The sequence below is a fragment of the Buteo buteo genome, chromosome 3 (assembly GCF_964188355.1).
Source record: "Buteo buteo chromosome 3, bButBut1.hap1.1, whole genome shotgun sequence".
NCBI classification, from domain to species: Eukaryota; Metazoa; Chordata; class Aves; order Accipitriformes; family Accipitridae; genus Buteo; species Buteo buteo.
Window position 1 is genome coordinate 32,242,585 of NC_134173.1, and position 27,427 is coordinate 32,270,011.

At 43.0% G+C, this 27,427-nt stretch overlaps 1 protein-coding gene and 1 long non-coding RNA gene across 3 annotated transcripts in view; one reads left to right on the forward strand and one right to left on the reverse strand.

Moving 5' to 3' along the window:
* The first annotated feature begins 258 nt into the window (after positions 1–258).
* The window catches only part of MAPRE2 (microtubule associated protein RP/EB family member 2), a 59,158-nt gene continuing 31,989 nt past the window's right edge, over positions 259–27,427 (forward strand). Inside the window, exons 1-2 of one of the 2 annotated variants that reach the window (XM_075023256.1) lie at positions 259–502; positions 20,432–20,559. In XM_075023256.1, coding sequence (XP_074879357.1) covers positions 384–502; positions 20,432–20,559 — 247 coding nt within the window. In that variant the 5' untranslated portion in view covers positions 259–383. The remainder of the gene's footprint in view (positions 503–20,431; positions 20,560–27,427) is intronic. The other variant, XM_075023257.1, reaches the window with a different exon arrangement.
* LOC142029031 (uncharacterized) lies at positions 2,889–27,375 on the reverse strand. The gene is made up of 3 exons (XR_012649783.1): positions 27,317–27,375; positions 17,598–17,822; positions 2,889–3,022 (listed from the first exon to the last, which is right to left on the reverse strand). It is a non-coding gene; the product is annotated as an uncharacterized LOC142029031 (long non-coding RNA).

A 27,427-nucleotide genomic window follows, 5' to 3' on the forward strand; every position in this document is an offset into this window, starting at 1 on the left:
TCACAGCTCGGGCCGTCCCCGCAGCCCCGCCACCCGCGGGGGACGGCGGATCCCCCCGCACCCACGGGGCGAGCGGCTCTTTGTGTGTGTGGGGGCGCGGGGCGGGGCGGGCTGGTCGCGGCCCGCCTACCCCCTCCCTCCCCTCCCCGGGCGCGGCGGGGCGGCCGCGGCGCGGAGGAAGGCGAGGCGCGGAGTCGGCCGGTTGCCATGGCGAGGGGCGGTCACGTGGGGCGGCGGCGGCGGCGGCCGCGGCGGCGGGGCTGACGTGCGCGGCGGGGCGGAGCGGAGCGGAGCGGCGCGGCGCGGGCGGGCGGCGAGAGCTGGGCTGCCGCCACCTTCCGCACACCAGCAGCGCGGGGCTCTGCGGAGCCGCGGGAGCGCCAATGCCCGGACCGACCCAAGCCCTGTCCCCAAATGGCGAGAACAATAACGACATCATCCAGGATAACGGGACCATCATCCCCTTCAGGAAGCACACGGTGCGGGGGGAGCGCTCCTACAGGTACTGCGGCGGCTAGCGGGGCGGCGGCGGCCGCGGAGGAGGAGGAGGACGGGGAGGGGGGGCGGCTGCAGAGCGGGGGGCGGTTGCATAAGGCGGGCGGGCTGCAGCACCCCCCGGTCCTCATCCCCACCTCCCCGCCCCGGCGGGGGCGGACGGGGGCTGCGGCGTGCGGCGGCGCTCGCATTGTCCGGCTGGAAAGCGTTTGGGGAATAGGCGGGATGACTGCGGGGGCTCGCCGCTCCCGGGCGGAAGAAAGGCGGTTAAAAAAAAAAAAATAGTAATAATAGTAATAAACACCCAACAAAAGGAAAAGGGGGGGGGGGGGGAGGAAGGAAGGAGCGAGCCCCGCGCAGGCGGCCAGCTCCCCCTGGAAAGAGCCGCAGCACCTCGCTGCGGATCTCGGAGGCGGCGCCGTGCGGGAGGCGGCGGCCGGGGGTGGCGGGCGCGGGCAGCCCCTGCCCGGCCGCGGGACCGCACCGGGCGGGCGGCGGGCACCGCTCTGACGGGCGGCCGGGGGGGTGGGCGACCCCCTCCCCCGGCACACCGGTCCGGGGGTGACAGCGACCCCCCGCTCGCCGGGCGGGGGTGACAGCCCCCCCCCGGTGCTTGCGGCGGGGGGTGGGGGGCGGCTCCATCCGCCCCAGCCCTCCCGCCGGCCGCAGCCCCATTTTGTATTTATTTATCGTTTTTTATTCGGGGGGCGGGGGGGGGGGGCACGTCCTTTGTCGCAGTTGTAGGCATTTTTGATGAATCGTTTGGCATGCGTTGCTGGCAGCGCTTCTGCATTAACATCTCTGACAATATGTTCCGGCAGATAAGCTCATTAAAATTGTTTGCATTGTTTGATAAGGGTCGCGGCGCAGCCCGGAACGCAACTGGTTTTATGTGCTCCTTGCTGCCGACTTGAAGGGTGATAATACGGCCAGTAGCTCCCCTTATGTTAATATACAGTTATTTTAAATACTGCCTGCATGACAGCAAGCAATGCCTCTGCAGAGAACACGCCCCTTAAAGCTGATTTTCAAACAGCAGGAAATGATGCTGCTTTCAAATATCTGACTAAAGTGGCGAGTTGTGCGCTCGATGAGATGAAAACAAATGTGGATGGCTTGGCTTGTTTGTCTAAAGAAAATCACAACATTTTTTTCTGCTGCTGAGGAGTAACAGAGATGCTACCGGCGCAGCTGACCATTAATAACCTTAACAGTGAATCTCATTGTTGATCACGCACTGACGGGTGATCGTGAAATGCATCTGAGATCCAAGTGGGTGGTTTGTTTGAATACCACAAAATTTAGTCTGTTCCCCTCTCTGAATCCGTTGATACTTTGTGTAATGAAGCCCCAATACAGACATTTAGGGCAAAGTAGCAAATTTGCTTTTGTAAAGACCTATTTCTACTTGCAGAAAGATTGGAGCTCTCACTTCCTGTATCTGAATTTCAGCTGAGCAGTACACGATTCTGTTTTAAGAGGAAAGCCATATTTCCATCATGCACCTAAGCGGAAATATAAAATAGATTTGAAATGAATTATCATGCCATCTATCTTTAGTTATTCTGACATGTGTCACAGGTGCTACTGATTGCTATCTCACTGCTTTCCTTCGGAAGGGTTCTTTGGAGAACCTCTGTTCAGTGGGGTTCTCCAGTATCCTTTTGTAATAGGTTTGTATGTAATTTTCTGCAGCCATCAACAAGTCAGTTTTCTTGTCCTTCTGCCTGTCATATCATGGATTGAACTATGTCTGGAAAAGACATTTTGTAAGGCTGCTATGTTAAGCACATGGTGACAGAAATATCACTTGCCTGGTTTTCCAGAAACTGCGAAGTTATTCTGCATCTGAATAGCCTTTCATCCAGAGGAGTACTCCTTAGTCTTGTAGAGCTTTGCATCCATTTGTATCCCTATCTAGAGCAATATAAAGGAACATGGAACCACTGCTGCTAATGTTTCTTGTTATTTTGGGGCAGTAAATAAATAAACCGATTCAATATATTAAAAAATACACCTTTAATGCACAAATAAAGATTTCCACTGGGGAATCCTATTTAGGTTCTCTTTGACTTGTGGAAACCTACCCTGATCTTACAGAGTCATGGCACCCCTGTCTGTTGATTTCCTCTTTTCTCCAGGGGGGAGAATGATGCTTAATTTGTTTTCATCTGTAGCTCCAAGTACTTTATGAAGTAAATGTCAACCATAACAGAAAGGAAACCTTAAAGAAAATGTGTGAAAACTGTGGTGAAACTTCTTCTTGATACTAGAAGAGCATGGGCTTTTAACTTCCATGAAAACCTTTAGTAGCTAGACTAGTTTGGTCCTTGCTAAGTTTGAGTTGCAGCAGAAGATCACTAAATAGAACAGATTAATACTATCAGTATTGTGCCTACTGCCACGCTGGACTGTTGGTGCCATGCTGACTTTGAAGCAGAGTTACGGAGCAGCCTGCACAACTTCACCATATGACACATCGGGTTGCTATGCCTCTGATTGTTGGGCTGCTTTGTTCCATCTGTACCTAGAAATATGGAATAAATATGTCATTAAACACAGCCTGGAGCGTGACATCAGATCAGCAGTTGTACCGGTCTAGAAGTATGTACTTTGCTCGCAATACGCTTCTGCGTACTACAGCTTTGCTCTTAAGTTAAACTGTATCTGCTATATGCATAGAGGTTCAGTATTTGCCTTTTGCATTTCTGATGTTACAGGAGAGAGAGGCTTTCTCATTTTACTTCTTTTAACATGCTCTGTTACATAAATATTTTAAATCAGAAGTAGCGTTTGTTGATCAGAATAAATTTTTTACCAGTTTAGATATTCTCAAACCTAAAAAAAAAAAAAAGCTTTACTGTTTCAAATACCAGCTCCTACCAAAGATTTGATATCCAGCTTCTGAAGCAGATTTTAAGTTTATACCGTTTTACAGCCTAGGAAGCTGACGTGGAAGGAGTTGCCCTAAGTTACCCACTGAGTTGAGGATGCAGCAGGGAATTGAACCTGTACCACATGAGTCCCAACCATGTCCTCCATATGCAAAGCCACAAATAGTTTTCTGAAGTCTTCCAAAGGACATATTAAATTTTGCAGACTGGGACATACAGGCCCGAGGTGTTAAGTTTCTCATGCAGCGTTACTTAGCTGGTAAATGGAAACCAGGCACTTTGGTATAAAATTTAGTCACAGGGAGATGTTACCTTTCAGAGTAAATAACTGTAATCAGTCTGTATTTCTCTAGTGAAATGCTGTTTCAGGTGCTCTGGGTCAGGAGACTGACTTTAAAATTTGGTTGGAGCTGAGGTGTCATTTTGTTGGGCCAAAATAGATTTGGGCTCATTTCTGAGAACAGTGTTACATTTAATTATAGTTTTACTTGCATGTTCAAAGTCGACTGAAAAAAATTCAATGAGAAACCAGATCAACAGCTGTGTGGAGAATTTTTTTTAAACAGGGCATGTCTGCAGTGCTTTTTGCCAGACTCCAGGCATCTTATGCGGTTGATCAGCTCGTATTTTTTAAAAACTAGCTAGCTGTACAAAGAGTTTGAATATTTCCAGGTTCAAATGGCATACCTAGCCTAAACCACTCCCGTCTAGAAGGGAAAAACTGTTGTACCCTCCTTTGCAGGATACCACGCTTAACTTTTGGTTTATCTATGTGCTGCTGGAAAAATGGTTTTCTGGTCCTGCGTACACTGGCTATGTTTAGTTTTATACCCAGAACTTTCACGAGGCTGGGGGAAAGAGTCTGACCTCCTGATTATTTTCCTTCAAATCACTAAGCTAAAAGAAACTAAAACAAAAAACCTCTTTCCTATCTATGAGTATATACACTTCTAATGGTATCTGTTTTAAATATTTGGTTTTCCTGAGTGTCGTCTTCCTTTTAGAAATCATTGTTCAAGCCACTGCTGTGTGATGGTGCTGTGCATAATAATGAAAGCTGGAGGGAGGCGGTGATTTCCTCACCCACCGCTGAAATAAACTGTGGGGTGTTACAGACTGTATCTGGCCGTCTTTTACTGCACCATGAGCTGATAACTTCCACGATGAAAGTCGAGATTTACATTCTAGCAAAATCTGTCTTGGTCTTTGCCTTCCCAACTCGCGATGAATTGCCGGACGCAGGCTGGCCCCACACGGCAGAGAGCATCCTTCTGCAGGACGCGTCTCTGCCACTGTCCCTGGCGACTCTGTGCCTTCCACACGTGTGCAGCTTTACTCAGGGTACGAAGGGAGGCTTACCGCTTCGCCCTACTCTGGGCAGAAGGCATTTCTTGCTCTAAAATTAGATTGCATTGAATGTGGTAAGCAGGTAATTCCACCGAAGTAAAAAAAAAGACCATTTGTGTTGATAACATTAATATATGAAGGCCCAAGCTTGCTGAGAATTGGGAAGATGATACAGAGTAAAAACAGTGAGTTGTCTTCTCACTTCACAGAATAGACAGGCATGACTGTTTTCACCATCTGGAACAGTAAATGCTAGTCAACGCAAATGCTACTAAATATATTAGTAACTGAAACATTATTTTCGGAGGCATTTGCTCTTGGCCTAACTGCTCCTATTGCAGATTATGAGAATTTTGTCCTAGATTTCACTGGAAGCAGGAGAAAGGCAATAATAAATGTTTGTTTAAAAAAAACAAACCATAAATCACACCCCATAAATTTGGCTTGAGCTTTTCTAAAAGTGGTATTTGTGATAACCCCCTTGTCTGTCAGGCATCTGGATTGCAACAAGGTAGTTACTAGCTATCCAAGAGAAGCCCATCCTGATGACTTACAGCCAGCAGCTACTAGCCAGCATAAGAGATACCACGGAGAAATCTTTCCTTGGTTCCTCTGATCTTAGGTACGCTCTATTTTCTCTTCTTTCACTTTCATAAAGCTGGCTTCCTGTCACTGCCACTGCTGCTGCTCTTTAATCTTGTTTTCTGATTAGGGAGTACTCTGCCTAGGCAGAGCTGTTTTGGTGAGTATCTTCTGCTGGGCAGGTCTAGCTCTCAAAAAGTACAGGGTGAAACTGTCTGAAGATAACTGGGAATCACATGTGAGTGCACGTAAATGGCTTGGAGGGTTACGAGGATGACTCTGCTCAATAGTGCATCAGTAGTTTGAAGCCTAGATAGTCCGTGCCTGCATTATTGGGCTACCTCTCTTGACCTGGATTTAGATCTTACTTGAAGGAAGTATCTTCACAATGTTTTGGGAGTTGAGGATATTTGTTAAAATCAGGGGCTGAGAGAGAGGTAGCTTGGGGGGAGGGTGGAGAGGGGGAAGGAAGAAAACAGCACTCCACAGACAAACCAGTTTGTGTAAGGAAATGAAAGTAACGTTAAGTAACATTCAGACAGCACCATCTTCTCAGCTTGCACCCAAGTGCTCTCACCAAAAAGGTCTGAGTACACCTAATCTGCACCCTGCCTCCGTGGGTTTCGGAAACATCCTGTAGGTGGGAGGCTGCGTTTTGGTTTTTGTCGCACGGTGTGGTTTTTTTAAACTACCTTGTTGAGCTGCATAGCAACAGCAGTGTGTTTCTGGCATATTAACAACAAAAGGAGCGAGTTTAGGATATGTGAGAACTGAACCTGATGCTGTCACTTTTAGAAATAGACATTTTGGCTTCTGCCTAGTTTCTTCAATCTAGCCTCCCTGGAAAACAGGCAGTGAAAAATATGCTGGATTGTGAAAGAAAGGTGATTTGGAGGTGGGGCTGTGGACCAAGAGAGCCTGATTAAAGCTATTTCTTTGAGTTTTTCCTTTGCTGCATGAATGGCTAGTTTGAGGGAGATGCAGCTACCTAATGACAAGCAGGCTGGACCACCAGAATGTTCTCCCAGGTGGTGTACCTGGACTAACCTTTTGAGATATAAAACTTGTTTTGGATGCAGTAACAAAAACTAAGTGTAGTAGGTCTACATTTCAAGCCTTGGCATTTGAATGAGCGACTTTTCAAAAATATCTTCAGAGGTTCTGTTTTGGGGGCTTGGGGGGGGGAGGTTAGTTTAATTTGACAGTCTTTTCTCCTTCCTCATGCCCAAAGCTAATTATAGCAAAGGCTTGGTAAGGAAGAAGGTAAATCGTGTGCCAGCTTTTCATTTTGGAGATGCAACTTTCAGCCTTTGTTTGATAATTGAAAACGAGTGGTCTCACCACATCTGTTCTCAATCACGCAAACCACTGAGCGGGATGGCATGAAGGCTGCAGCGCGGAGTAAGCGCGATGGCGGTGAGACTCGCGCTGCACTGGGATAGATACTTGCGTCCTCCTTGCTCCCTGAATCCTGACCTCCGGCTAGCAGCACTGATCGCTCACTTCCAGTATCCATGCTAGGGAACGTAAATGGAAAACATCCGTGTTTCTTCTGTGAATGGTGTTAGCTGAGCACTGCGTAGCTGTTTGGATCTTGCTCAGATCTCTGCTGCCTGACTCACCGATAAAGCATCTTCTTCATATTGTTTCATTATAATTAGGTGGGAGGGGAAGGGGAATATCAGCTATAAAAGTTTACTGAACATGCATTTAATTGTTGGGGTTTTAAAAGTGGCGGCTTTTTTATTTTTAATACAATTCTGTTGTCTTCATGCTGTCCCATATTTAATTCAGAATGGAAGTCTTGCCTGTGATATTTTGACAGAAGTTTGTCTGGTTTTCTGGTGGTATACAAAGTTATTAAATATTTGATAGAGAAGACTCTGTATACTGAAAGCACACCCATTAAATGGCTCAGCTTAACCACTCCAAAATAATTTCTTGTTTCCCATAGAGCCCACTGTTTAGTGAAGGGGTGCTTTTGTGTTAAATCTGTTTTTTCGCTATGCTATCCAAACAGGAAATGTAAACATTCATCAATGAGCTGCGACTTAAGGATGTAGCTTCCGTAGGAAATCCTACAACTGTGCCAAATTGTTCTGCCTGGAGAGGAGTATGCCGTGCAGGTCGTGGTCTTGATTTTCTGGCCTTGCGTACGGCTGCCTTGCGTTGCTTACTCGTGTTGGCTGAGGGAGGGAAGGGGTTTGAAATATGGGTGAGGTGATGGAAGATGGAGGCTGTGAATCTAGGTCCTGCATGGGTGGAGGGGCAAGGACAGAAACATTGGTGTGAGCTCGTGTGAATTTAAACAGAAACTTGGAGTGGTCTGGAACAATATTTAAACAAGCTATGCAAACTGAAAATTTCTCGGCTTGGAGTTTGGGATTTCTTCTGTGTAAAATGGGCCCTTCTTCAGTGTCGCAGTTGACAGAGTAAAGGAATAGCTTATTTTGCTCTAATGGTATAGTGTAAAGCAATGCTGTATGTCCTGTTTTTCCATATGGTTGTGTGTACTGTTTCAGAGGTTTAATTTTCCATATTATGTTTCTTGGCAATTTGGAACCCTGAGAGCCAGTTAGCGAGATCCGTGGGCTTCGGTTTTATCTTTTAGGAGTCACTCAAGTGAATATCCCCCCTACAGCGAGGTTCCTTAGTACCGTACAGATTTCCTACCCAAGCAGCTGTAATTATTCAGAGATGCACATGAATGCAAATTCTTGCCTGTCATTCTGGAATGCAGTGTTGATGCTCGGAAGGGCTTGCTGGCAATAGGTATTAAACAATTTGGGGGGAATGATAATTCATTTTAGGCAAATTTTACATGGTTGTTATGCTTTGCTTCTTAAGGTTAATCCCTGTGGAGCTAGTCCAGTAATATCATGAGCAGGAAGCACTGAAATATTTGAAGTAGAGTATGCATTTGCTTTACTTATGGATTCAGTGGTATACAAATCATAGCTTATTAAAATAACTATAGAATCTGTGAGTAATTGTTTGTATGGAAGTGGAGTACGTAACCCAGTGATATGGAAGTCCCGCGGGAGCTTTTGTATACAGAAAGAATATGGTGTGTAGGAATGCTGAGAACATGGAGGCAGTGAAATGATAATTGGTTGAACAGAAGGGATACATATTTCTAAAAGGACAGCATTCACATGTTAATAGCTGTTCTGCTGGAAACCTTGTTATGCAGAATGGCATTAATTATATTTTACTGAATTATTGTTTGGGGTCCATATCCCTCCTTGCTTGTATTAATGTTTCAAAGTTATGCAAGATGTAGATCCTGAATCGGGATCTGAAAACACTGTTTTCAGTCAACATGTTCATGTTGTGCCAGTTGTCAGACTCAAGTAGGCCTAAGGAGTATTTTCTTTCTTTTCCTTTAATATATATTTCTGCCTGCAGAAGTTTGGCTCTCCAATGTACATTTTTAACCTGTGGTCCCCAAGCGTGAAATGAGTTTCACAGCAACAGGGATGCTGTAGAACTGCCTTGTCTCTTAAGCACCTCTATTTTTAATATGGTGAGGTGGCTTTTCCCACTACCACTTTAAGCATCCCCCCCTCTAATTGTTCCTGAAGTGCTACACAATATGGACCTGGTGGTGCTGGTGAACAAGATGAACATGAGTCAGCAGTGCGCTCTTGCAGGGAAGGCGGCCAAGCCCATGCTGGGCTGCGTTAGCAGGCATGTAGCCAGCAGCTCCAGGGAAGTGATTATTCCCCTCTGGTGCTTCTGAGACCACATCTCGCATACTGTGTCTGAATTTGGCCTCTCCGATTTGAGAAAGACAGTGACATACTGAAGTGAGCGGGGCAGAGGGCCACCAGGATGGTCAGGGGGCTGGAGCATGTAAGCTGGGTTTGGTCAGCCTACAGAAGAGATTGCTCGGGACAGGGGAAGATCTCATTGCAGTCTTTAGCTGTCTGATGGGGGGGTTGTAGAGGAGATGGAGCCAGGTTCTTCTCTGAGGTGCACGGGGAGAGGATGAGAGGCAATGGCAGTCAGCAGCTGAAACGGGAGAAATGTCTTTAGATACTGGGAGAAAAAAATGTCACGGTGGGGATGGTCAAACACTGGAAGAGGTTACCCAGAGAGGCTGTGGAATATGTGTCCTTGGAGGGACTTGAAACTCAGCTAGATGGGACCATTGGCAGCCTTCTCTTGCTGACTGCTGTGAAAGGGAGGTTGGAGCAGGTATCTCTGGAGTTCCCTGCCTACCTGAGTCGCTTTATGATCCTATTCTGTCACTCTAACAGGCATAAACAGCTCTTGAGTTCAAAATGCAGCACACAAAACACAGTAATGAAATCAGGTGCTTTAAAAGTGAAAGGAATATCGTATGGCAACAAATTTAGTCCTGCCACCAAGGTGAAATCGTCCTATCATCATAGGTTTCAAATGGAAAAGAAAAATGTGTGTATGCAGTCTCAGTTTGACTGCATCATTTCAACTGTCTTCTAGCTTAATTCTTGCAAAAGCTATACTTCTGCTGCTGCAGTGTATGAATGACTTCATATTGCATTCTCTAAATCACTGGGAGCAACTTCTGCAATTTAGTACCCAGGAATGACCAAAAGATCGTAGACACACACTAGAGTAAAGGGATAGTTTTGTTATGTCATAAAATTAATTATGTACATTGCAATTAGATTAAGTCTTGAAGTTAAAAGCTGACAAATGACTCCTTCTGCTTTTAAGGAATTGTGTATTTTTTCATACAGAAAATATTACCATTATTGATAAGTTTAATCTGCAGAAAATGTTTAACTATGAGCACAGCTCTTAAACTGTGTCAGATGTGTGCTTAGTTTGACGTGCTTTTACAGGGAGTGGTGCAGAACTGTCTTGTCGCATGACCTACAGCAACACTGAGACGGTTGAGGAAACTAAATATTCACATTGCAACACAGGTTATTACCTTCTTAACTGCACTTATATGTAGTTGAAGGTAATTCAAGCAATAAACTTTTTTTCTCTTTTGCCTTGTTTATTGTGGGAGTTGAACTTGGTAATGTCATCGTTTGCCAGCTGGAAGCAATACGCTTTAGGAATTGACCTCAAGATATTCCACGAAAGGAGGCCAAATCCTATTAAACGGTACATCTATGCTTCTCTTAGCTTAAGGTAGAAGGCTTTACTGGGACTCGTAGATAAAGACTGTTGTAACTGCCAGTAATTCTCTTCCTACAATCACAGTTGCATCAAAGCAGTAAGCGCCATCTAAAGAACATTATTTGGGAAAACAAAGCTTTAGGCATTTCCCCCTTTAGATATGCAGGAGATGTTAAAAGCTAAAGTCTAAAAGAAAACACTGACTTCACAGACCTTCAAAGACCAACGTGGTTGAAAAAATCAGTTTGGGGGAAGCTTTACTTGATGCTGGTAGTCTCAGCAATTGCGTTGGTAGTGCAACAATGGTAAAGTAAGTTTGTGGTTACTGGCACACAGCAAGAATAATACATTACATAAATCACAGATGGTTGAGCTAGCGTGTTCCTAAAGGGCATTTTACTCCGTCAAGGATTAGTGAATTCTAGTTTTAGTTGCTCCAAAATTAATTTAGTAGTTAAGCAATTGCACTTAGTTCAGCCCTGTTCTAGATAGTCCTTGGTAGGATTAATTCTTAAGTGCAAGTAATTTACTGGTAATATCTTGCACCAGAATAATTTCAGAGTGTTTCCTTGTCTGTTGTAGTATTAACTCATGAGAATGAGGGAAGAGGTCAAGTTACTTTGGTATCGAAACCCAAAATTAAGTGTCGTGGCTGGTAGTGTTAACACTTGAAATCTGTATAATATTAATAATGATTTGTAGGGATTTTATACAAGCCAAAGAGAGGGGTATTTATTTGGGCCTATTTCAACAACACTGGAGATGTCAGAACTCTGAGATCTTTTTATTATTATTAGTCTAGCTTTCACCAGTGGTGCAGGGAGAAGTGGGGGAGAAGTTGAACACAGAGCCTAGTAAAAAGCTATATAGCGTGTTGCTCCAGTGGTCTGCAGAGGCAGTGCTGGCAGGAGATTTACATGTGGTTCAGGCCACAGATGTCTGCTGGAGCTTGGTCCTAGAAACCTGCCCGCCGAGTGCCCCGCATACCCAGCAGAAAGCCTGGCACTTCTCCTTTGAACCTCGAATGGCAGCAAAGCTGTGGGAGCAGTGGCCGCCCTGCACAACCATACTAGAGCTTAATATTTTATGTTACAAAAATACACAACCATGTCTTAGAGTGATGCACCAGTGAAAGCAGCCAGCACGGTTGCCTGTTGCTTCATCTGTTGTCACATGCTTGTTTACAACTGCAGGGCGAAGGTGGCTTAAAATAAATGTTGTCTTATACTGCTGCTCAGTGTCATCACCTTCCTGCCACCATGACTCGTTCAGGGCTGGAGCGAGGCTGGCTGGCTGCCTGGCAGCTCCGTGGCTCTGTCGTGCAGGCTGTGCTCCAGCACCTTTCCCCACGGGTCCTGGGATGGTTGCAGTGGTTGCATGGGTGGTCTCTGTGCTATTTCTTGTCCTTTCCTGGGTGTCACTCCAGGTGCTTTCAAAGTGCCTACTTAGAAGGCCACTTTCAAAGGGCCTTGCTCCCTGCGGAAACAGGGAGTTGGACTCAGTGAACCTTGGTGGGTTTTTTCCAACTCAGGATATTCTGTGATTCTAACATACATGTGTATTAAGGTTAGAACAAATGTTGCAGTGCATAAATTGGTGTGTATCTACATTTGTTTTTAATGTAAAAGAGAGAAAAGTTGATGCATGGAGGTCCTTGTTCTCTGTATCATATTACATCATTTGTGAGTAGAAAAGGTGTATTGTAGTCCCTCTTCAGCTAGCACAAGACCTTTCCCATGAGACTGCTCTCCGGGTTAACTTCGCATGCCTTGGACAACCAGGCTTTATTAAGTGTACTGCAGCCTCCCTTTAGGAAATGGCAGCTACGCGTTAGGAGAAAGGCGTTGCGTTTCCCCTTGTTTAATCCTCCTGTTTTCCCTTCTTCCCAGACTTGTCCTCTTCTGAAACCCGTGGATGCTCAGTGCGCGTCTCCTGCTGAGTCACTGCCTCGCTCGCCTGGCCCTGTGCGGGGGCGTGAGGCGCTTGGAGGCTGCTCAGGCCCCCCATCAGGAGGGCTGTATAGTATTACAAAATCTCATTTGCCATTACGTTATGCTTGGAGTAAATCGGCGTGTTACTTTAGCCTTTCACCTCCGAATGTATGCATGTTGGGGAGGAGGAGGAGGGTGGCAAAACCCCGGATAGGTCAAAACTAAATTCATTTGGTGACTTCATCTGACTCTAGTTGGATCTCATCCCTGCTGAAACTCCCAAGCCTGCCCACAGCGTTTTCTGGACTTAAAAGGCGGAACTGGCAGGAGTCAGGAGCAGTGAGCTGCCTGCCCTGCCAGAGCTGCTGCCGGGCTGCTGTGCCGGTGGTTTATGCCTCTGACATAGTGCCTCGGGTGCCCAGCAATTTGGGTGCCTGGCAGTGTTGGTCTTTCTTAATCAAGGTTTCTGATTATTTTTATCCCTTCCTAATCCAGGGCAGATGTTTCCCTGGTGTAGATGCAGGTGGCTGCTCAGGTGCTTGGCTGTATCCGCATTGTTTTGCCTGGGAGTTCATGCACTGCACTCCTGTGGGGCAGTGGGTTTGGAGACAAGCTCTCCTGAGCTGCTGTCTTCATTTTCCAGTAAATCTGCATTTGCTAAAGCACTTGTATTTTTTCAGACAGTAGATCCTCAACTACTCATCCATCATCTAGTGGGAGCAAAATGTAGGAGGTTCCCCTGTTACTTGCAGAACCCAGGCTAGGAACTGAAGCTTGCTAAACATGTGCTGCTTCTCAAGGCATCCTTTCTCCACCATGCTAAGTGTACTTACTTAGCACTGGTCTTACCCTGCTTTAAGGCGTGTTTTTAACCTCTTAAAAATCCTTTAGCAATGTCTGCATGTATGCTTAGTAATCTGTTAGTTTCCATAAGAGAAAAAAAATGAATAAAAGGTGATTAAAGCTCCCATGCGTGTCTTGGTGAATTGAGACTTCGTTTCACAGAAGATTAAATTTTGGTTTATTCATCAGCTTTTTCAAGGTTTTTCTAGTTACAAAATGGTCATAGATCCTCTTCTGTTTTCTAAAATGTAGGTATTTCTAATTGACTTGAGTTTACTATATAACCTAAGTCTGAGAATTCTTTTTCTATTTTTCTCTGAATCAACTTACTTTTTTTTCCCACAATCCCCTTGTCTCTTGTGAAGGGTAGAGTAGTTGCCAGTGTCTATTGTGAAAATTTTACAGGTTGATTGTCTTCCTTCAGGGCATCAGAGCAGCAATTCAAGCTTAAGATCTTGGAGTTGAAAGCCATAGGGGGGGAGTGGGTAATAACTGTAAGTAAAAGCAGTTGATTTTTTAGCATTTCAGCCTTGTCACACTTACATTCCTCTCATTCAGCCCACTTCAAAGGTATTTGTGGTTCTTCATTAATAAAATGCCTTCTTAATTTGTAGTAACATTCATTTTATACTGAAATTTGTGCATCCTTTCTCCATGTTAACCAGTACCTGTCTGTTCAGTGCCAAGCATTGCTATTGCTTTGTTCGACTATTCTAAGGTGCAGTTTGAGGGTGCTGTGCATTGCCGTGGTTCATTTCTAACCAGTCAGAGTGAGTATACCTACCTGGAAATGGTGGTGGCCAAAGACTCTAAATTGCTTCCATTTTGTGTAAGCTATTGATGTCTGCCTTTCTTGAACCTCTATCCTTTGTCAAGAATGTATTTTTTAGTTAAGATTTGTTTACTCATAGAAATTGATAATGAACCTTTCACACTATGCAAATACTTTCAGCCACAATTAAGATATCGTGTAGTTAAGTGTTAATATTGCATTGTACTTTTGGAGGCAAAGGTGAAGCCTGGAAAAAATAAAAGTGTTAATATTGTTGTAGAGACATGACATTATGTATTACATTCCTATACAGTTTCAGTGGCAGCAGGAGTGAGAAGGTAGTAGGAGAAATAAAGAAATCTTACTTACGCTATGCAAATATGACTGGCAGATCAAAAAAATTAACTTCAAGTGAGTCAGTGAATGTGGCTTGTCCTCCTCAGGTGCCCTAAAATCTTCCAAGCACTAAATAATTTTCTTGGAATTTGTAACTGTTTATTTTGGTGAGCTACCCCAATTTCATAACTGGTTAGTGAATAAACTTAAAACTATTTTGTAAAAACTATGCAGTAGACAGTGTAATGCATTGCTAGTTATTGGGCCATCTCAGAGGTTTTGGCTCAAATTGTGTATATTGTTTGAATACTTTTGATTGTGTTTTTCAGATTTGGGGGAACTGAATGTCTGAAAAAGAACCAATATTTTTCTGCCTCTCAGATAAAACATTTTGGTTTGTTTTTGTTGTTTTTTTTTTTTTTACTTCTAAAGCCATATGTACCACAAAACAAAATTACCACTGGTCTTTTATAAGAGTTACTCAGATTTGGGTCTAAACCAGTCCTTGAGACCTGTCATAAACATTTATGTAGGTCAGAACATCCCAGCATTGGCAGGCAGCCTTTAATTTAAAAGAAAAAAACTTGAAAATGCCCTAATCCAATGAAAGTAAATCTCTCTTACTCTAATCTCACTTGCATTTAAACAGGGAACTGTGATGAAAACAATAGAAAATATGCTGTTTGTTGTGTTAAATGGTAATCCTGCAACATTCAAGCAATCAAAATGTAGATGGATTGCCTCAGTCTTGTCTAGACTCTATAGTATGCTTCACAAATCATTTTAGGTCTTCAAGTCAGATCCATGTTGTAAAGGTAAAATGGCATTCAGAAGTGAATGAGATAAATGATTTTTAACATTTCAATGCTATTTAGTAACATGGGAACAGTGCACAAGAGATTTGACATTCAGCATTTTAAAAGGTGTGACTTTCTCCCAATATTACAAGCACAGGATTATTTTCTCCTTTTCTTCTTTTTTTCCATGGCAATACCTCATTGTGATTAATCTTAACTGAGTTTCTGACTAGATAGAGCCTTTATGTTGCTTGTTACAAATACCACTTCAGTTGCAGCGCTCTGACATGAGGGCTGTGGCCATGGCCATTGCATTTGCTGCAGGAGTACAGCATAAGTCAAAAGGGAGAGTAAGAACAGTGTTGTCAGCATTGCGCAGGAGCTTTTTGTGTTGTTTTTCTGGCCTCAAGACTCCTTTCAGTAAAGACAACCTCAAGCATAACTGGCCTCTAATGACTATGGCTAAGGCTGTATGCAGTGAATGTTGAAGCAGGCAAGGTCCAGCTGCAAAAGAGCTGCCATTTCAGGGTGATATGAAAGGATGGATTTTCCTTCTACAGGGATGCAGCCATGGAGGCTGGCAGTTTTCTTCCTTCAGGGATTTTTGTTTTGCAGCAGCTTTAATCTAGAAAGCCTTTCCAACAGGAGCTACAGCAGTCTCAGCTACATTTTAGCCTTTCTGCTGTATCTTGCGCTTCAGTAATCTTTGGTGTGAGATCTTTTGTTTTACAGGCAGTATCTATCCTGATGCTATCAGGTGCCGGCTTCCAGAAGGCTCCTCTTTGTATTGTCACACAGGCTTTCTGCTGCATTTTAAAACTTAACATCATACCGTACCTAATAGTACGAAACAGGAAGGCCTTGCAGTTTCAGAGGTGATGGCGTGTGATGAGTTTTTGTGCTGCAGATAGCGTCATTGCTGCAATCCTTCCAGTCTTTCCGTTATTAGTGGTTTTTTGTAATACAGCTGCTGCTGGCAAAAACTGTTAGTTTCTCCCCAGAAAAATAAAGTAAATATGCCTCTTGCAAAACTGTCCTTAAACACAGCTGAATAGCACCTTGTAACAGCTGCAGTTACCTGTAGCAAGAACAGTGGAAAATGCCCAATAGCTGAATGTTAAGTGCTGCATGTAATGCCTTAAAAAATTAATACTCCTTTGGGTGTAATGTTTACCATCGAACATGCTAAGCCAGTATATTTCTGACTGGGGAAACTGCTTAAGCATATGCCTGATTTTCAGCACCTAACTAATCCTCTGAACTCAGGTCTGTGGTGCTTAGCTGTGCGTGTGTGAAGGGTTTTTCTGAAATGGCCTGGACTAATATGTGAAGTGTCCTATGGCTTGTTAATATTTATTGGGGTTTTTAATTTCAGTTTCTTATAAGTAAAACAAGGGAGAGTCCTTTGTGGTTAGGCAGCACTGTAACAGCCAGAGGTTTTTAATCTCCACCTGTGTGCTCTGAAGTGGGGGATATGATGTGCAGACTGAGACTTCAGTCTGCTTTTAGTTACTGTAGAATTGCCAGGCATGTCTATGAAAGTTGGAAGATCTCAGGTAGATTCTGGTTTTCAGACTTGTAATAAGCCTCATAGCAATCTTATGCTTGATAGCCTTCAGCCTAAACAAGGGAAAGCCTAACCAGTTGAAAATATAAATAATGTTATTGAAAAGAAATAGCGTATTAGGACATAGAATCAAGTTATTAGCTACTTGGCTGTTCACAGAGTACAGCCTGTGCATTTCCACCTGTCCAGCTGTTCTCATGCATCACCTTACAGATGTTTATTAATATGTGTTTTGAATCTGGATCACATTTTTCAAAGCAGTTCAGCACATGGGGAACTGAGTCCTGGAGAAAACCTAGGCCCAGCTGTGGATGTCATGCACAGGGGTTCTTGTTTGTCATCAAGCATGGCAGCTCTGCTACCTATGCCTGGTTGTTCCTTTTTTTCTTATCTTTTTGTTGTTGTTGTTTGGTGGTTTTTTGGTGGTGGTGGTTTTGTCCCCCCCCCCCCCCCCGGGTCTGTCCGTGTGGCAAACAGGATATGTGTGTGTCTGAACACTGAATTAGAACATGCTTACAGTAAAGGAAACCTTTCCCAGCTGAGTTTATTTAAAACATAACCATTAGGAGGGTGGGGGACAGAAGAAGCAAAGACATGGTGAACTCTTCCAAGAGAAGAGACTGTGGAAGCTTCAGACGTATGTTACCAAGTCACTGACAATAAATGGCAATGGCATGTTATTGTATTTTTTTAACAGAAATTCTGATTTGTTTTGCATAAGTTTGTTTAAAATTGTATTGATGCACCTTCGCACATACCTGTGTGTACAAAGGTGAAGCTAGTCTCTCTTACAAATAGCCTGAACTTTCGTTTGACCCATAGACCATAATAATTCATTTGCAGACACAGTGTAAGTTATATTACAGATATCCTTCAGGGTATCATTGTAAAACTCAAGGTTATTAATTTACTCACTGTTTCCTGAAGTAGAGTTCTCCATCCCATGCACTGCAGCAAAGGAGGTTGTTTGCTTTCCTGTCACTTGCAGGATAGGTATTTCTCCTTGCTGTTGCTTTTGGAAAAGGATGATGAGGAGTTTTCTGCTTCCTTCCTGCGTGTAGGTTTTCTTGATCTTTTTAACAGAGTAGACTTGCTGCTTTCACTACTGGTAGCTCATCATTGTTCTGAGTTCTGCCTGGCCTGGAGAGGACAATTAAACTTTGAAGTAGTGGCAATTACAAATCAGATTAGCTTTATTTCAGATGTTAGCATCTAAGTATCTTTAGCTTCTTTAGAAGCGAGTGGACTATTCCATACTGATCTCTTGGTTTAATATTAAAACCCGCTATTCTGAATATTAAGTGAATATTAAAGTCACTATTAAGCTGTTTACTTGAGCTGATCTTAGAAACAATACTGAACATGTTAGTTTAATAGTGACAGTGGTAGTATCTTTCTGTTAGTTTCTTATCTATATAAAAAGGCTAAAAATACTGAAGTAAACCCCATGTTAACAGCGATGTTTTAAACCGCAGATGCCATTAGTAACAAGGGTGCTGTTTGCCTCCTCAGTCCCTTCCATTCTGATGTTGAAGCTAAGCTTTCATAGTTAGCCATTATGGTGTGGTTTTAAGAGTGAAAGGGCACTCCCTATTTCTAAAACTTTGTTCCTAGCACTCGGTTCAATCCAAGCGCTTAGTGTGTGCCAAGAAAATGACCTTTGCTAACTGTTAAAGTGAATACAGTGCTATGTTTGTACAATTAGCTGCACTGTCTGGGAGCCTGCAGGAAGAACTGAACAAGCCGAGGACAGGCTGATTTCTTCTGTGCTTCGGAGGTGTCCAGAGAGAAGCAGGTAGAGGGGCGGGCAGCCTGGTTTTGCATGAATTGCTGGCAGTAGTAGCCTGACTACAGAAGCATGAATTTTTTAAGCCTATTTTCCCTTTCTGGCCTGTCTTTTCTTTTTTAATTTTTTTCCTTCTCATCAGGCAAATTTGGAGATTTTATGTTTTGGATCTTAATGTCAGTAGATGGAGACAATTTGAACGATCTTCTGTGTTGGTGAAATTTGTTTCGTAGAAAGTGACCTAGATTATGAACTTTTTCATCTTGTATTTTAAATACATTCCCTGCTGTACGTACTTACACACTTACATGTTACTCTGTCAACTTCCATGCTGGTGGGTTTTTTACACTTTTTATCTGGATTGCTCCAGCACCCCTAAGAAATGGATGGAATTAACCTGCAGTCTTTGTGTTCTCTGCAGAATTGTCTATCAAGCTTTAGACAGTTATATCTTGCAAATTGGCAATGGAAATAGTCCGTGGAGACCTTGGATCCCAAAGAGGAGATCCTGTCCTCTTTCACTGAGGGAGAAGGTTGAGGTCCAAGGCTGAGGTAGCAGGACTGGCACCACAGCCACCCACTTAAGTGTTAACTACAAGGTGTCACTAGAGACAAAGGTGTGCAGTCCCCACAAAACCCTTTCTTTCCAACAATAGGGCAACTTTGCTGACTATTTGATAATTTCTGAGACACCTCCTACTCGGATTGTTACTAGTGGACTTCCTGAAGTCCACTATTCTTGGGAACATTGCTCTCTTCATGAATGATCTTGGCTCTGCTCTTTGAAACTGTTGATGAGAGAAACTTGAATGTGCTCATCTTTTCTCTTAGCAATCTTGCAACAAAACGATGTTACTAGTGTCGAATAACAGGGAATAAAATCCAATAGTATGCATTTCCAGTTTATGCACTTGGGGACTGATGATAAAAGCTACTATGAACTACCTACTTGCAGGAAAGGACCTTAGCCAGCTAGAAGAATCTATTTAAGATACGTGGTTATGCAAATTTTCAGTGCAAAGTACCATTTTCCAAGGTCTTGGTGAAACAGTATCTGAACACAGTCTGAAACTGTTTGGCTGTGTTCAAGGAGGACTGCTGGCATGACCAGTAAGTGAAGGTTTGACTTGATAAGAGATTTGGAGGATTGATTGGTTTAATCTAGACTACCTGGGCATTGGGACAGACTCTGAGTGCTGTCCCTAACGCAGTGTGAAATCAGCTCTGGGGAAGAAAAAGCCATTAGAGCTGGAGGATAAAGTTTGCAGAAGAACAAGTGGGTTTAAGCTGAGAGGAAATGTTCCTAACAATTTAGAGGAATCGGGCTCTGCAGCAGCTTTCCAACCAGACGGTTGGGGTGCAAGTCTCGGTTACTTTCAGGATAGAGGTTGGTAAATTGATAAAAAAGATTATCTGGTATTCACTCTGTGAGTGTTAGGAACTGAATCAATGATCCAAAAGGCCCCTGTTGCAGTAAAGAAAATCAGTATTTGAGTAAGCAGAACAGCTACATCTTTAAGAAGTTATCTGAAAATTAAATACTGGTTTAGGCAGTCTGATCATCATGGAGTGGCAAAAAACTGACGGACAGATGTCAGATCACTATATTTGTGCAGCATTATGTGACGAAATCCCAGGTCTCTGATCCTGTCTGTGTATCTTTAGGCTATGTCTAATTCTTGTTTTCCTACCTTATTAGCATTAAGCAGAATACTGTAGGTTTGTATGTTCTTAAAGTTCACAATGACAGCCAGAGAAATGTTCATAGATTCCAAGAGGACGTTGAGGAGGTTATGTATTATCAAAGAATAAAAATTAAGCCTCCTTTCTCAATAAATAAGAGAAGGTTGCACAGTGATGCAGCTTTTCCTTCTTTTTTTGAACAAGAAGTGTAAATTCACTGTATCCAGAAAAAAATTATCAAAATGTCAAAACCAGTTTTTTGTCCTTTTTTTTTTCCTAGTTGGGGAATGGCAGTCAACGTGTACTCTACCTCTATAACCCAAGAGACTATGAGCAGACATGACATCATCGCATGGGTTAATGATATATTAGCTTTAAACTACACAAAAGTCGAACAACTCTGTTCAGGTAAGAAAGTATGGTATGCTCTACAAATGTTTATTTTAAAACCACTTTAAAAGTCTGATTTGTTGAAAATAGATAACTTTTAACTTTGACGTAAAGCAGTTACTCTGACAAAAGAGACTAATGTATGTGCAAAGGAAGCATTTTTTCATTCATGTTAATCATGGAAAGATAAGGTGCATTGCGAAAGTATAACAAATACAGAGGTGAATGGGATGAATGTAGCAGAAGGTACACAGAAGTAATAAAAAGGTTGACTAAGCAAGAAAAGAATACAGTGATAAAGTTTTGTGTTTTAAAGCTACCGGGGTGGTATCTTTTCAAATGGAGAGCGGACATAGCTGAAAAAGAGACAAATAGAGAACCGACACCCCAGATGAACAAAATTCTCCAGCACCTTTTCCTTCCTGGTGAGGGTCCTCAAATCCCTGCTGACGTTTGCAGGAAAAGACCACAAGTGTGACTGTGAAAAAAACCCATGGATTTGAGGAAATGAGCCTTTAGCTGCTGTGAGGGCTTGAGAAGTTTGTCAAGAAAATCTGCCTGTTTCTCTTTAAATGTTAACTGAACTCTTGTTGTAAGTAAATTTGGTAATGAGCCCTGAAAAAAAGGGTAATGGTTTCAATACTTTGGACAGTTTGGTTAATCAGAGTGGCAACTACAAGATAAGTGTTAAACAACGGGGTCTGTAACTAGATGATGCCTAGAAATGACACAGACAAAGGCTGATGTTTCACTGAGAATACAGATGCCCCTGGGGAGCGATTCTTTCTGATTTCCTACTGTGATTTTTAATTTTGAAGATGTTTGTGTTAGAGGAGGTCTAACTTAGATCGCTACTTCCAGACAGCTGACATGCTGGGAATATCTTGCTTATGAAGACAATGCTCTAAGTACATAGAACTGAAACCACATTACCACATTTCAGCTATTTACTGGTCCAGCTGAAATGCATAAATGGGTCTTATATTCATATATTTGAATTTACCTACCATTCTGGGTAAATTCTCTGTTTCAGAGGTGTTCCCTGAAAGGTACAGAAAATCCTCTGAGGATGATGGCTTCATAGCCTACTCTCCAAAATTTCAAAACCAAATCTCAGCTGCAGAAGCAGGCTTGCATGCTTGCAGGCTTGCACTATGACTATAAAGTTGAGGTTGAAAAAGTGGAGGTTAAAGTGCATGTAAGTAACTGATATAAACTAAATAACTAAAGACATAGAACATGGGAAATAACATTTTTAACCATTATTAAACTTGAAATCGAAATGTTATGTTTATAACAACACCAAGCTGTTATATTTACATGTCCAGAAGTTAGCCTAAGTATTTCTTTTGGTGAATTATATATAAAGGAAATTTTTGCGTGGGGATGTGTGTGTAAATATGGGTGTACCTATATATAGATAGGTACAGATTTACACATGCACACACACTTATAAGGAGATAGAAAGATACAAGAAGATGGACATTTTCATCCCAAAATACCCAAGGTTTGCCATTGTTTGAAACAGGAAGCATCCTAGACAAGTTATTGACTTGTTCCTGCATAGCTATTTATATGCTCATAAACAGTTGAAAGGAAGCTTTTGAAGTGAATTCTCCATTGAGTTAAATGTGTGTGGGCTTACAAGAAAAGAAAAAAAAAAAAACCACCAAAAAACCCCTCCAAAACCCTTTCCCAAAGTAGGGGAGAGGTGATCTAAGAAAATTTTGATTATCCAGAATACAATGAGTTAAAGATATTTAAGACGACCAGATTGAGAGACTTCAGCTGGGTGGGGCAGGCAGGAGAAAAGCATGGAAATTGTCACAAACCCACTTTCCCATTTCATTACACAGCTGCTTATACAACTTTTTCTGTGACCTCCAGTGAGGATTTTGGGACGCACCACAAGGGAAAAACTGAAAAAAGGCCGTCTCATTTAGAGCTCTTACTCCATCCTGTATAAAATTAAATCTTTTCTTCCTTTAGAACTTCTTGGATTGTATTAATTGCTGTTGTTACCTGATGCTTTTACATTCATATATTAACGGGTCAAAGCTGTAAACTTGAATTTCCCCATTTGGTTTGATAGTCACATTCTTACTTTTACATTAATGTTCATTGCAATCCCAGAAGGGGCTTTAATAGTTCCTTATCTGAAGAAGCATTCTAGCGCAGTCCTTCCTGTGGTCTGGAGGACTTTACTCTCTGAACTGGTGAATCTAAACTCTGGTAGATTATTGCAGACACTAGAGCACAGTAGTCTTACGACTAGGTCCTTGCCATTAGAGACTGCATAGTCTGTTTCTCATGTGCAAGACATGCATGTGTAGTGTTTGAAGTTAGATGGACAAGAAGCTTTGGGCATCTTTCTGTATTTAATATAGTTCACCATGTAAACTCCAAGTAGTTTATTTAGTGTACTTATAGTGTAGTTTACAGGATGGAAACTGGGGAAGAGTAGCACAAATGACCAGCTAAGTAACAGGCAGAGCACCAGCAAGCATGGTATGGACCGTAGTTTGAGAACAGCCAATCTAACTCACTCATTCTGGCGTTCCTTTGGCTGATGTTCCTTGAAGCATTGGCAGCTTTCGTGCAGCTTAACGTTAGCTTCCATAAAATATGAGCATTTTTCCAGGCCTTCAAAGAGAAGGAATACATGGGAAACTCTTTACAACTATGAAGCATTTCACAGCATTAACAAGGAGCTGCAGAGCCACTGTAGCTGAATTTTTTATAACCTACGGTAAAATTGTATGGACATTTTCTTCTTTTTTTAGAAAAAAGCATTAGGCCTTGTCATGCTGTTATGTGATTATTCAGTTCTTGTTCATTTTTGTTAATAAGGAGCAATCAAAAGGCCAGAAAAAGCTAAATACAAGGCCAAAAAAAGCCAAGGGGGGAAAGGGGCTGGGGGGGGGGGGGGCGGATGCTAACTCTGAATGAAAAGCTCAAAGGTGTTACTTTTAGGAGGCATGAGCTACCTAGATGTGCCATACACTTGTGTTCAGCACCTGGCCGTGAGACCTCACGAGTGCCCACGTTTTGCAGCCAACCTAGCAATAATTTTGGACATTCTGAGCTTAAGCAAGAAGGAATAATGTGACATTCTGCCTTTACTAAAGGCTTTATTCAGAGCATACCTAAAGCTTAACATGACAGTTCATAATAAAGACACAAAAGCAATCAAACCTTCTTTTTCTCATTGCTGTGGAGAAGCAGCTTTGATAATACACATACTGTAGCAATACCAGCCTATTTCCCGATTGCCAGTTCCAGGAAGAGAGCTGCTAGGATGAGGAGCAGCAAAGGAAGAGGCTGGCTTAGTCATAAAGTATTTGTATTCTTTGGGAGTCTTAGATGTGTTTTTGTCTCTGCTAAGTAGGCCGAGCAAAGTGCAATGTCCCCTGAGCTTTCTGAATGCCTGCTGTAGTAGTGATGTGCCAAAAAGGCCAGGTTATGGATGGATGCAGCTCTGGAAGAGTCTAAATTTAGTCTGCAGCTCCTCTGGTAATTTAGTTTTGACAACTCAAGAGAGAAAATCTCCCTGAGCATCTCAAAGCAATACGATTCTCTTTGCTTTAGGTGAGTGTCATTTTGTCAGTTTAGCTCTCTGGGTTTGACTTCCTGCAGGGTTGTTAACCTGAATGTGAAATTTATAACCCATGGTTGTAACTGAAGGCATAGTGCATTGCCTTTGGATGGGCATTAGACTGGAGAGCATTTAATTTGATACATGAATGAAAAATAATAGAGAACAACTGAGTGGATTTAATGTGGTAGGATCCCACGTGCAAGACCCATAGGCTTGGGGAATAGGAGTTTCAAATGAATTACGACACTAGTTGTTTCTTAGGAGTCATGATAGTTTTGTAATGAATATACAGTGGCTTCTTAAAAAGAATTCTGACTAAACAGCTTATAGCTGAATTTTCTTTACTGAGGCTGTTTTTCATCTACAGGGAATACCAAGTGAACGTGTTACAGGGCTTTTCATGAGTGTTTGGCTGCTACATGAGAGTATATTCAAAATAAGAGTCAGGCAGGAGACTATAGAGGGCTTGCATATGAATTAAAAAGAAAAAACACAAAGCGTACAAGCTATATAAATTATGAGCAAGGAAGCTAGAAATGGTAAATGAACATAGAAAGGAAAATGCAGCCTGAAGTGAGGTCTAATTTCTGGCTTGGCTATACTTGTGTGATCCTTTGAGGTTAAAGAGATACCGAATCTTTACCCCTCCCTGTTCCAGCATCTGAAAATTCTCAGTAGAATTATAAACTTGCAAATTGTCTGGCCTCCAGTGCATAGAGACCTTCTGTCTTTCAGGATTTATACGCAAGGATCAAGGATTAAATGCGGGGTGGTTTTTTTTTTTCCTTGCTTTCAATAAATGACCATATTATAAAGAGGGCATGTGGTTTGGCATTTTCAAATTTTAGACTGTGATGCTTTCTCTGCAGATGCCCTGGGTGTTGCCACAGGGAACTTTTTCACGTGATGACTGCTGTAGCTAGTACCGTACCTCGGTTGGCGTTCCTCCTGTGAAAATACATAGTCGCTGGATACAGACGCGTTGTTGGTACTCCACCCCCCGACCTCGGAGGAAGGCAGGCAGCCTTGGCGATAGGGCAGATGTCGTTCTTTCTTTCTTGGACTTCGTGTTGCCTCTCCGCCTTGGGCTCTGGGGGAGAGCTCCGCAAGGGCCCGCGGAGGCTGTGGCCCCTGGCGACCCGCGCTGTACAGGGAGAGGAGGGTCGTTCCTGGCTCGCGGGGGGCGTCCGAGGTGTCCGGCCGGGGCTCTCGGCCGTGGGGCCGGGCACCAGCCCCTAGGCCTGGCAGGGTTCGTTTGGGAGGCGGCCGTCGTGCCCCCGCCACCACCCGGCCCCTCGGTAGCGGCCGTGGGCGGCCTGCCAGGCACGCGGGCTGGCGAGGAGCTGCTCCCCCAGAGCGGGCGCCTCTCCCCGGGAGGCGGCAAAGATGGTCCTGAGCAGGGCTGAGGTGACCGGAGAAGAAGGGTGCTGGCCAGACAGAGGGATGGTGAGAAGCGCTTTTTCTTCCGCGTGTCGTTTGTGTATGTGTACACGCAAACAGGGTGTGTATTCTGTGGCTTAGCTGCGTAGGATCTGTCTTTTCATCTGTTCCGATCTGTCTCGGAAGGTGTATTTTGCTCAGTGCCTGTGCTAACCCATAACGTCCTACATGTGTACGATTAAAATCATCGTTAATAGGACCCTGTTGGAGCATTCTGTGTCGGCATGATTTCTGTGCGGCCCGGTGTGCTAGTGCCTGTGAAGCTGAAGCATGTTTCAGCATCGGTGGTTTTGGTTTTTTTCCAGTTTGCAGCCTTGCAAAGGCTGGGTCTCTAGAGCAACTTGGAAACATGATTAAAACATGGCTTGATCCCATTTGCACTCTGTAACCACGCCATGTTTCAGAGAACTGGCATGTTGTCCTGAGGTCGTGCAACACAGAGGATTCCTAGTGTCGATGACTCTCTAATGTCTTCCATATGATGTTTAGGATTAGAGGGATACAATGGATGTTAATGATTGGATTTAAGATCATTTCCAAAACTCTCTGAGGAAGCTTGCAAAGCGGTATTGTGAGGTTTTCAGCCAATTATTTTTTTTTAATGTCATTCATTAAAAATTCAGGAGGAACAGGACTTAAACAAGGTTTTAACTTTTTTAAATTATTCTTTAATCACTCATAGCACTCACTTGCAGTCAGTTGCTTGATCTCCCCCCTTTTGAAAGAGCTTGTTAGATTTTGCATGCTACTATTTCTTTAGGCATGATGTTACACAGCTATTTTAAGTTAAATGGGAACTGTGTTTTCTGAAATTGTTCTGATCTTCCCATTTAAAATTAATGAATTCCAAAATAAATTATTGCTAAAAATTAAGTATTAAAAACTCTGCTGTGTATAATTTATGAGCAGCTTAACCATTTACATATTTAAGAAAAAGAGAATACAAGTTAACACAGGGGAAATGTCCCTCCCACATGCATTATTTAAAATGATCAGTGGATATTCTGGATTATGTCATACAAACGCCCCACCTGTGTGGAATAGGACTTTCTGAAGCAGATGTCAATTAGACGCATGTATCAATGACCATCGGTAAGGTTCTAAGAGGTACACAGTTCTGTAGGCTGTTTTCTGGGGTGGGAGCGTTGCTTTCAGAAGCTCCCATCTGTATGCAGGCACTCTCTCTGCCTTCACTGAGGCAGCTGTGCTTATGCAACTATGTATGTGCAGGAGTGCAGGGCTGCACTCTAATCTGCATCAATTTTTTTTTTTTTTTTTTTTTTAAGTGCCCTCCCAAGACTGTTGCTGGGAAGGGTGAAGCTCAGGCCAGAATGGCGTCATTGATGCACAGCCTCATGAATGCTTGCTTCTCTACAACTAAGCAGGCAGTAAATTGATGTGGGCTTGAACGTTCACCAGGAAATGGGCTGAAACCTCTTAAATCAGGTTGGTTTTTATTTTAGTTGGAGAAATAGAATTGTATTGACCTATATCCTAGGTCATATAGGTGCTGCTGGAAATGCAAATAGGAATTTGAAGACCGTGGTCTCCAATGGAGTGCTCAACATGAATTGTGCTGTTTCTTAAACATGTGGCTGTATGTAACGCAACTTTATGCTCACAGACATGCCCCGTTTTTACCCCCCCCCCAGGTGCATAACAGAACAACCGTATTTGAAATATAAACGAAAATCTATACTCTGATATGCAAGTCAAAAACTACTGCTGTGTACTTACCTTAACATCACTCCCAAGGAAGCAATTCTAGGAAGCCCGAGGTAAAAGGCAAGCCCCAAGTGCTGCTGTACTGTAAACAACGATTGCTGGCATTTGTGTGTTTTTCCTCTT